The sequence below is a fragment of the Alosa alosa genome, chromosome 4, assembly GCF_017589495.1.
Source record: "Alosa alosa isolate M-15738 ecotype Scorff River chromosome 4, AALO_Geno_1.1, whole genome shotgun sequence".
NCBI classification, from domain to species: domain Eukaryota; kingdom Metazoa; phylum Chordata; class Actinopteri; order Clupeiformes; family Clupeidae; genus Alosa; species Alosa alosa.
Genome location: NC_063192.1, coordinates 30,739,322 through 30,749,532, shown reverse-complemented (window position 1 = coordinate 30,749,532; position 10,211 = coordinate 30,739,322). Strand labels below are relative to the sequence as shown.

The 10,211-nt window shown below is 41.0% G+C and overlaps 2 protein-coding genes across 3 annotated transcripts in view; one reads left to right on the top strand and one right to left on the bottom strand.

The window, feature by feature from the left end:
* Positions 1 to 2,847: 2,847 nt before the first annotated feature.
* igfbp6b (insulin-like growth factor binding protein 6b) lies at positions 2,848 to 8,635 on the bottom strand. 2 transcript variants are annotated; one of them, XM_048242401.1, is made up of 6 exons: positions 8,225 to 8,635; positions 6,471 to 7,690; positions 5,970 to 6,432; positions 5,031 to 5,065; positions 4,475 to 4,594; positions 2,848 to 4,178 (listed from the first exon to the last, which is right to left on the bottom strand). In XM_048242401.1, exons 3-6 carry the CDS (start codon positions 6,337 to 6,339, stop codon positions 4,065 to 4,067), a joined length of 639 nt encoding a protein of 212 aa, XP_048098358.1. In that variant the 5' UTR covers positions 6,340 to 6,432; positions 6,471 to 7,690; positions 8,225 to 8,635; the 3' UTR covers positions 2,848 to 4,064. The 2 variants fall into 2 exon arrangements, with proteins under 2 accessions (XP_048098358.1, XP_048098357.1); XM_048242400.1 differs by having other exon boundaries at positions 5,970 to 6,442; positions 6,481 to 8,635.
* An 837-nt stretch (positions 8,636 to 9,472) lies between these two features.
* Positions 9,473 to 10,211, top strand: part of spryd3 (SPRY domain containing 3) — a 65,960-nt gene continuing 65,221 nt past the window's right edge. The window contains 1 exon segment of the mRNA XM_048242399.1: positions 9,473 to 9,610. The gene's annotated coding sequence lies outside the window, so the exon portion shown is untranslated.

Sequence of the window (10,211 nt, the reverse complement as noted above, 5' to 3'; positions counted from 1 at the left end):
ACCTTTTTCATAACAGCCATCTTGACAAGAAATATAGGAGAAGCACAGTTGTCACTAATAACTGCCCAGAGACGTTACTAAGATGGCCGCCGAGTGGGAAGACTTGGCTGTATACTTCCCACTCGGCCATAATATCATATAACCTTCCACGGTAGACTTAAAGGGGAACTCCTGCCATTTTTTGGCATAGAGTTCTGTTGCTTGAGGTCACTGAGTACTGTTGGTAGGGGAAAAAAGAAAAAAAGAAAGCCCAACAACTTAAAAACATTAGGGGCATGACTTAAACTGTGCCTTTGTGCCTCTTAACAGACTCAAAATGTCATTACAAGTGCTGTGCAACATGTACAGGGTCCTTATGTGACCACTAGGCTTGTTCACAATGCTTGAGCACAAAGTAAGGCAGCCTAGAAACAACTTAAAAAATTCAGCCTGTACGTCTAGTATCGAACCATGAATTTCTATTGGCTTAACACGTGGATGTTCTCCAATCTGCTCTATTTTTAGAGAGTCTTGCCGGGCTTAACAGACGGTGAACAACAAAAGGAAGGTGGCTATGGCTTAACTAAGAGCGGTTGTTTGAATCGGCGTTGGCGTCAACTTTGGAGGAGTTGGACTTGTGCTTTTCTTTGAAAGTAGAGCAACACAATGCATAAGTCATTCCTTTCGAAGAAGGATGTATTTGCCCGTTTGCCGACCAGACTAAGGATATGGTCGCTGGCCTATTGCATGCCTAGGCAGTTTGAAAGACAATTCTCTGTGCTTGGATTAAGCAGGTGAATGATTCGATTCAGACTATACATTTCAATGATACAGGATGGACCAGGCTAGCAATGTGCTGCCTTTTTGAAGTCCTTAACCTCAGTGGTTTCAAGAATTTTTTTAGAATACATTGATCTGTTACAACCTTCACACTGCCAGCTGCAGTATGGCTATTTTGAACCTTGTCAGTGGTTTGAAGATATTAGGAGCAGAATATAACAGAAGATGCTGTTACAACACAGTTAAAGCTGCAGTTGGCAAGTCTGTGTGCTCGTCAGTGCGCACCAGACTGCACCAGTCTGTGATTGACAATCAGATCTCACACAGCCCTGCTCTGATTGGACCAGAAGAACCGGGAGCTGTGGATTTTTGCAAAACAAATAACAGGCTCTAGTGGGAGGTAGAAGTGCAGTTTTTTTTAAAACTGGCTGATTTATGTTGTTCTGTCAGAGCATAGTGTCGGTTTCAGTGAATTTGATCAAAAAAATCTTGCCAACTGCAGCTTTAATGCTCCACCGGAAACAAAGTGGCCTCATTGAGAGCCTTTTGTGCAAGTAGCCCAACCTTGTGAGGGACCAGGCAGCAAGGCAATGGGGATGCAGGCATAAAGTGTCAAAACATAAACAAAACATTAAAACGCGATCAGAAATCAGAACTAAATCATAACAAAATCTTCAACTAATTTGAAAGAGATAGTTTTAGGCCTAGAGCTGCAACATAACTCAAATCAAAAGATAATATTGACTCAGAACTGAAATCAAAAGACTCACAAACAGAATAATATAGACACACAAAAGAAGGACTATAAAATTTACAAGAAGACAAACATGAAGACAAAGGCCATTTCTAGGCTTTACCCCTGACATTGCACTGTGCCTACTTCAGAGGGCACTGTTCCCACCTATTTTGGCCTACCATCAAATGCTTGACCTCTTTAGAAAGCTCAGACCCTGTACTGTAGTGTAGTTGGATGTAGTAGTAGTGGATGTTATTTGAAGCTGGTTTGATGTTTGATCATATGGACTATGGCCTCCATAGGACGTGCAATGTTGTAACACCATACCATAACCCTTCACTTCAGTAAGGATAACAGTAACACTAATGTGTGTTACTGCCAATATGATGTAGGCTATGGATGTGATGCAATATTTGTTTTCCTGAAGAGAAAGAAAACTATTAATCCTCTTCCTTTTGATTGTCATCATATGTAAGAAAATAGGCATCACAAGGAAATGTAGGATTTGCTAAAGTGAACACCACAGTGTATGTTATTTCCAGCAGACCTTTAGGATTTTTTATTGTCTTGATGTGCCTCACAAACTTCAAGCCACAGCTTAAAATCCCCTAGTCCATTCTGCTGCTAATGTGCTAAGTGGACTGGTTGTGGTCGTATCAATACTTCTCTGTGACAATTTGTAAAAAGGATCTTTGTGATATTGGGTTGAAAGGTTTGGAAGTACTTTCCCCCCAATGACGGCTTGTTATGCTGGAAGCATACTCCACAAGCAGAGCAAAAATGACCCAGAAGCAGTGGGCACTCCTTTGTCATGAACACTGAAGGTGATGCTCTAGCAGAGGGGCAGAGCTTGTCTAGTGTCTACACATAGAAGTTGATTTCTGGCACTTTTTAAGATGGGCCATCATGAAATGTTCTGTTGAGCTAATATTGTAGAATGACAGTAAACTTTATGGAGGTGATAAATCATGACTTGAGTGAGTGTCAGGGCAAAAGTTTTACAATTAGTCTGTTTGACCATTTAAGAATATTCATATTCAATATTCAATATTTAAGCATACATAAATCAAAGGAAAATGTATTCATGCATTTCTACGGAGATACATAAAAAAAAAAAGAGCACTGTTTATATCTTGCTTCCAGTGCTAACAACATACTGTAGGCTAGGAGCAAAAGTGAAAACAAGTTTGGCACTCATATGTTCCTCACAAAAATGTGTTCCTGTGCCAAAGTAATCAGAATGATCACATGCAGCATAATCTTTGATTTTAATTAATGGATTTTAAACTCACATTCTGCAGTGTCAGATATACAGGATTTTAGTACTGACAAAACAAAACGGAGACAGGTTGTTTTATTTATTAATTTATGTATTTATTTTTCCATTTTACTCATGTCTTTAGCTAATTGAATTGTAAATTTACAATTTAGAATTGTAAATTCTTGACAAGCCGTCTTGTCAACAAATACAGATACCACATTAATCAGTGTGAAAAATGTGTAATCACACTTTTTGTGCACTTATTTTTTTTACTTTATTTATTCGGGAATGATTGATAATAACATTAAAGAAACTTCATTAAAACAGTACTTTTCAAACGCAAACATTGTAATACATTCTGATATTATGGTCCACACATATTATATAACATTAAAATGAAATTTAAAACAAAAGAGAAAGAAACATGTACAGCAGTTGAATATCTGTGTATTGTGGTTGTATTTCTGCTCCATGAGTGTGCCTTTGGGGCATAACACATTTCAGTAAATGAAATAAAATAGCTTTTGTCATGTCAAGGAAATAAAACTGCCGACAATATAAAAATACATGGCACTGTATTTAAATAAAACAAAATTTTATATATATATAAAATATTATATTGAAGTGTATAAAAATATGCTTAACATCTCAGAAAGGGTAACAGCCATTAGCAATCTTGTACTTGCCAGTTCAAATACACAGTCAACCACAAAACCATACTTATGTACAAACAATCCACTGTTGTAGCAGTCAGAATGCAACCCAAATTATGTGTACATATACAAGCATCTTTACATTTTGATTATACGGTAACATGAAGAATTCAAATATATGCAAATCTGAATGGAAATGTCATTGTACTTCAGAATAAATTAAATGATGTTTGATCATTTTAAGTGTATATACTCTAATCAGTGTATCTCTTAGGAGTTGGAGAGAGGATGGTGGGGAGACAGGTTTGTTTTATTGTTGTATCAACTCCATTATCATCATTAATCATTATCAACTCTGCTTGCTTAACAGTATTTTAGTCTATGAGAAATGACCAAACACGAGGCAGTATTCTTTCCCAAGGAGAAAAAGGACCATCCACTTTGGGGCCATGATCGGGGGTTAACGAGTGGTCAAAGGGCTTTCTCCTCCTCAAGTGGATGGGTGTTTGGGTGAACCTTTTTCCATTTCAAGTGATTTCTCTCTAGTTTCTCCTAGCCAGGCAGTGTCTAGCACAGAAGCAAAAGCCACCTCCTCTCCGCAGCCTCCTCTCTGCCTCCTTCGGCCTCTTCCTACGTATCCTCTAGGCTCTGAGTATCACTCCCCATCACAGGGCAAGGAGCCGTCCTCACTGGGGCGGACAGGGAGGGCAGTTCCCAGCTCGTCCACACACCAGCAGTTGCCCCGCTGCATGCCCATAGAGGACCGACACTGGAGGCAAGAGAGGTTGAGAAAAAAAGTATTCAGCCATTTCCATGTGCAGCAAACAAATACATCACACAAAACACCTCTTCGTCATTTGCTTATGAGAAAGACCAAAATAAAAAAGGGTCTAAATGAGACGAGATGCATTTAGCAGCGCATTTTGTACTTGCTCTGTTTTCTTTGCCTATTTGCATACACGTTCACAGCCACAGTGTGTCTCTCACTCCCTCCCCCTCCTACACACACACACACACAAATTAATACAACGTATATGGACAGAATGTAGAGAATCTAGGAGTCACCTGTTTTTTCCTGTAGAAACCACGAGTATCACAGTTGGGGATGTAGATGTCGCGGTCTGACTGGAAAATAGTCAGTTCAAGGCCCCGTAGCACAGAGTTAAGCAGCTTGCGACAGGGAGCCTTGGAAAAGAAACATAGTGAAGTGAAATGTTTAATTGGATAAAAAATAGAGAGCGAGATGAGATAGCCCTCCACGTACATACAAGCCTCTTTGACATCCAAATAGAGGCAATGGATGCATCAATCTAAATATGTTTGGGCATTATCCAATATATGCTTTGCAATGAGGTCAGTGACGTAGCATGAGCCAGAGGGATACTATTAGATGTCACACACAACATCATGTCATTATATAATGGCATTGTTATACAAGGCTCTCCTTTTCAGGTCAGTCGTGTTGAATTTGACTTAACTCTATGAAATGCAATGCATATTAAGTCATGCATTTTGTACATAATCAATTTCTCAACTATGACATATACATGACAAGGTGATCCTAAAGTACATGTGCAGGACTGTCGATTTATCTTTGGAAATCACAACATGGGATACTCACTTTATCTATTTCTCCAACATGTGAAGGATGGGGACCTGAAAAATAAAAAGACAGTTTTCTTACTCATTATGCAGCTATTTGTACCACTGGTTCCATATTTCTGGTTCCAATTCTATTTTGCCTGCAAGACATCTGCATCTTTTTCCTGCAGCAGAGCCTCAGATCTCAAATCACGTACGCAAACTCCAATGATAAGAACGCAGTGGCATTATTTGAACAGCAGATGGAGACCATTGCTATGCAAAAGAAGACATTCCGGACTATGGCGGCACAGACTCATATCCTCTCATGAGCATTCAAACACACAGAGAACCTGGATCATTATCCCCCCCCTTATTTCAGATAATTTCTGTCTGCCCCCCCCCTCCCACACACACACACACACACACACACACACCACACACACACACACACGCACACACACACACACACACACACACACACACACACACACACACACACACAGAGATACACACACACAGAAACACACACACACACACATCCACATCTTTCCCTACTACATTTGCATATAGTAATAGTTCAACACATGCACTGGCATATTCTGCACAGATGTACAGATGAACACATGACATGTAGTGCTCAGTCATTCTTTCATTAATTAACCATTAATTTCCATTCCCCAGTCTACTACACTACTGATCACTGCCACAGACATGAAGTCCTGTAGCACATCCTTGGACCATCCTCAGCAAAGCAGATTAGCTTTCACATGCTGTTGCTGCATATACTTCCTTTTACAGCATTACAAATATGAGGCATTCATGTTTCTCACAAATCCATCTCTGAATAGTGACAAAGGCTACTTGTCAAAAAAGTCATCCTACCTCCAGCATACAGAAACAAGAGGACATTGCCTTGAGAGGGGAAAGACACAGAGAGAGAGAGAGAGAAAGAGAGAGAGAGCTGCCGAGCTCTTACCTGTGGGGTGGGGCCTCTCAGTGGGACTGGGTCGGCTGTGCTTGACGCAGAAGCCCCTTCCCTGCAGTAAAGCCTGGAGGGGGCTGTGCTCACGCGGTGGGGGCACGCAGCGTAGACCCTTGGCACAGCTCAAGGTGTACACACCGCACGGCTCCCCGAGGGCCAAGACAGATGTGCTGCTGGCCGTGCTGGCGTGGTCCCGAGAGGCCCGGCTGCCAGACGCCAGGGGATCTTTGCAGGAGAGACAGCCTTTGTGGGGGCCTAGGCGGCTGGCGAGAGTCCAGGATCCGCACTGGGCAATCAGCAGCAGGACGATGGCAGTCAGGTTCGAGAGCAGAGACATCTTGCGCCCCGGTCTTGGGTTTTCCATACTCTCCTCTCTGAAAGTCGAAAATGTGAAGGCTGATGCTATTTCTGGTGTATTATGTTCCCTTTCCCTTATGTCTTCCTCGCTCTCTCCTTCCTCTGCTTTCCCTTATGTCTTCCTCTGCTCTCTCCTTCCTCTGCTTTCTTTCCCTTCCTTTTTATCTGTTTCCTTTCCCTCTCTTCAGCTTTTGCTTGGTGCTCAGCCTGTTTAGTTGCGAAGGCAGCTAGGAGTCCCCTGCGGTGCCAGAGGATACAAACAGAGAGCGAGAGAGACACAGCAAGCAGCAGCTTTTAAAGATCTGAAAGGCGGTGAAAGAGAGGGAGAGGGAGAGAGCACAGTTATGACACCTTCAGGGGCTGGGACTCAGAGAGAGAGAGAGAGAGAGAGAGAGAGAGAGGGAGAAAGAGAGGGAGATACACAGAGGAAGAGAGAGAGCAGAGGAGGAGATATTGAGACGGAACAGGAGAGAGAGAGATTATTTCAGAAATAACTAAGCTCTCTGTTATCTCCTCTTTTGTCATTAGAGCATCTGGAGAAAGATCTTTCTTTTAAGTGCACTCTTGCTATGTTCAGCATCAGGAAATACTGCCAGTACACAGTTTCTTATGTCACCATGCATGAATGTACCACTGCATTCTCCTAACGTTTGCCATGGAAACAATGATTGAGGGTGAGTGATTCAAGTGCATTTATTATACATGAATTCAAGGGTCAGGTTGCTAACCTAAAAGTATAATAGCAAGTAACTGTAACCTTAGAAACGGAATTAAAGATTCATTCCTTCCAAAATAATGATTCAAGCTCAGAACAATGTCTATAAAACTTTATCAATCATGACTCAGACAATGAGAAATGATACATTAATATAGTATTTGCTGGCAATCAATAGGTAAATTACATTTGTGTATATACACACAATGGATGACATCAATAAACACTCAAAACTGCATGGAACTTTCAGTGAACTTTCTCATTGGCTAGGGTAATTGTATCACAATTTTGAACTTTTCCTTAAAACAATATTTTGTCCAATTGTGTGGAAGTCCACTGTTGGCCCATGGCCAGTTCCAGCAACTGACTTTAAGCAGGTATACCTGTTTCATTCTGTACAGTATCTAACTCCATAAGAGGCTGTGAACTCCAGGTGGGGTGGAGAGAGAACAGCCAGTTCGTTCTTATTTCCTCAATTGTTTATATTGGAATCCAAATGAACTGGATAATTAAGAACTCCCATTTTTTTTCCCTGGAATGTACATGCGAGGGTCCATGCCAGCAGCTAATAATGCAATCCATCTATCCACTCAACCATTGAAAACTTTCCTCAGGGGTGACTTCCTTGAGTTTATGCCGGTGCCTGAACTCCAAACACAAGAGGACATAAGCAACACTCACATACAGTTATATTAAAAACTGTTTAGACATGTTTGGATGTATAAGAGATTACTGAGGCACAGCATAGAAAGTAGAATGTAAGCTGTCTGTCTGCTGTGGGGATTTGGGGTTTTTCAGGTGATACAACTAAATAAGGGTTTCTTGAGGATAAAAACATGTTTGTTATCTGTTGTAATGGGGCAGCATGAACAATATAAGATCAGAGATGGGGGTTGGTGCAGGGAGTAAACAGGATTTAGATGTTTATCTAATCGTATTGACATGTATGGTCACATTCATTCTCAGTAGGTGAGAATGGAGACATGGAGAGTAACATAGTGGTTGATTCAAAGCCAGTCCAGCATAAAAACTGAAAGGATTTGAAGGACCCTAAGCACTTCCTAAATCTCTGGATATCACACCAGGCACAGGTCCACCATGCTTGGCCCAGATGTCAGCTGGCTGGTGATCTTATTAGAGGTGATTAATCTTGGGAATGAGAGCAAAAATCACCTACCTTCTGCCTTGTGTTCCCATCAATGCCACAGCCCCATTCTGTTTCCACATGTTCTGTCGGGAAAATGTTCCATGCGGCACGCCAGGCCAATAGGGGCTCCCTTTTTCCACACTTGCTGGATTACTCATTTTCCCTACCTCTCATCACCTCCCCCATTCTACTCCTACTACAATTCTTTGTGTCTGTGGCTTCTGCATCTCTCTTTAAAGTTCCTCCTGTTCTTTGTAGCGTTCATTTCACTAACAAGTGTAGGCTACATGCATGAGAGGTGGCAGAATGCTATATGAAAGTTATAGGCTTACCTCTCTTCATGTTGACACGGGAGGACATAAACAGGACAAAACTTCCTTTTTTTAAGATCCAGTGGTCCACCACCCACTGGTGGTCTGTGAAGCCACTACAAGTCTCTGATTATGCACTTCATCCATCTGTTAGAATCACAATTTATTTTTAAAAGTTGTGTAAAAAGTAATCCTAAAGTAATTAGATTATGTTACTTGTTTTGGGTAATCCAGTTGATTATGTTACTGATTACAAAAAATATCATGTAATCAGTAGACCATTTCAAAGTAATCTGACCCAACCCTGTCTAGGCTATGATAGGCCTATAAAGTAGGCTACTGAAACAAAATCATGAGCAGTTTGGCCACAAATTTAAAACTCAAAGCCTTGAATATTTGGTTATGCAAAAACGTGATGATGTAGCCTAATGCCTTTAGACTTCATTGTTTGATACAGGCCTTTGTCCAGTTCAAGTTATTACAGATAGGCTACAGTTAAATCATACATTCACAAGCAAATTCAGTGGACGCACAGCACATAGCCTAATGTAGAACTGTTTGGTAAGATTATTTGGGAAGCATACACTATTACCAGTATATCATAGGCTACCTATAAGGTTTTACATTCCTGTTACATGTGGTTTTCTTACTGTAGACCTAGTTGTAGAACGTGTATGTCTGTAAGAATGTAGGCTTCACACAGATAATTGGGGCAGTTAGCGAGTTTCCCATTGACTTCCCAACTGTAGGCTAGGCTAAGCAAATATTGAACGACAAGTAGCCAAACATTAGCTGTAGCAGTACATGAATTGGACACTGTCATGTCTACGGATGATTTCCCCACCAACAATATTATGCTACGAGAAGACGAGGACTGCTGGTACAGCATCACTCCTGTGTTCCCCACAACCTGGGGGCGTTAAGAGGCCCCTTCCACCTTTCATTCTCGTGCAGCTTTGAGGTGATGATTTCCGTACAGTACGTCACCAGGAAGCGCCGTCCATACTTTATTGAAGTTTTCTCGCAAATGCAACCGACAGTTAGAAATGAGTTCAAGTGCCTCTAATAGCTACATTTTTTAAAATGTTTTGATACATAAAATAAGGTAAGCACATGTCAGATGTCCTGTATACAGCCTGCATTCGTTTAAAGATCAACATACCAGCTTCTGTTTTTCAAACAAGCTGTTTTGGTGGCATGTAGATGCCTGACCTTAACGTTAGCTGTTTAGTTTGTTTGCTAGTAAGTAGTAAGGAGCCATACAGTTAGCATATGGATATGCCATCTAAGTCGCATGTGGTTTAGCTGTCGCAAGATAAACGGAGCTCAAATGTCAACCATCATATTATGTCGTTAATTAGGCGTGTGATACGAGAGATTAAATGAAAAGTTAAACACAAACCCAGGCCCATTTTTTCAGGTAGTTCGCTAGGCAAAGTTAGCTTAGCTAAGTTAGCAAGCTAGGTAGTCAGTAAGTGATGTTGACTGATAAAAGTCAAGAGTTTTAAGAAGAAGTGTACGTTTCATTATGTCGCGAACACATGTAACGTTAATTTAGGTAATACTTAGATTTATTATGGGTCCATTAGTAGACCAAGGCTAGAAGGCATTGCATTTTTTTCAGTCAAAGAATATAAACGATTTAGTTGGATTATGAAACGTCTTTCTGTGTAGTTCAGGCTTTAGGGTTGATGGAGGTTGTACAC

Coding starts and splice junctions, on each gene's coding strand:
- igfbp6b (XM_048242400.1), bottom strand. CDS start 6,339: ATGGAAAACCCAAGACCGGGGCGCAAGATGTCTCTGCTCTCGAACCTG. Junction 5,066..5,969: donor TGAGAGGCCCCACCCCACAG/GTAAGAGCTCGG, acceptor TTTATTTTTCAG/GTCCCCATCCTTCACATGTT. Junction 4,179..4,474: donor GTTTCTACAGGAAAAAACAG/GTGACTCCTAGA, acceptor TCTTGCCTCCAG/TGTCGGTCCTCTATGGGCAT.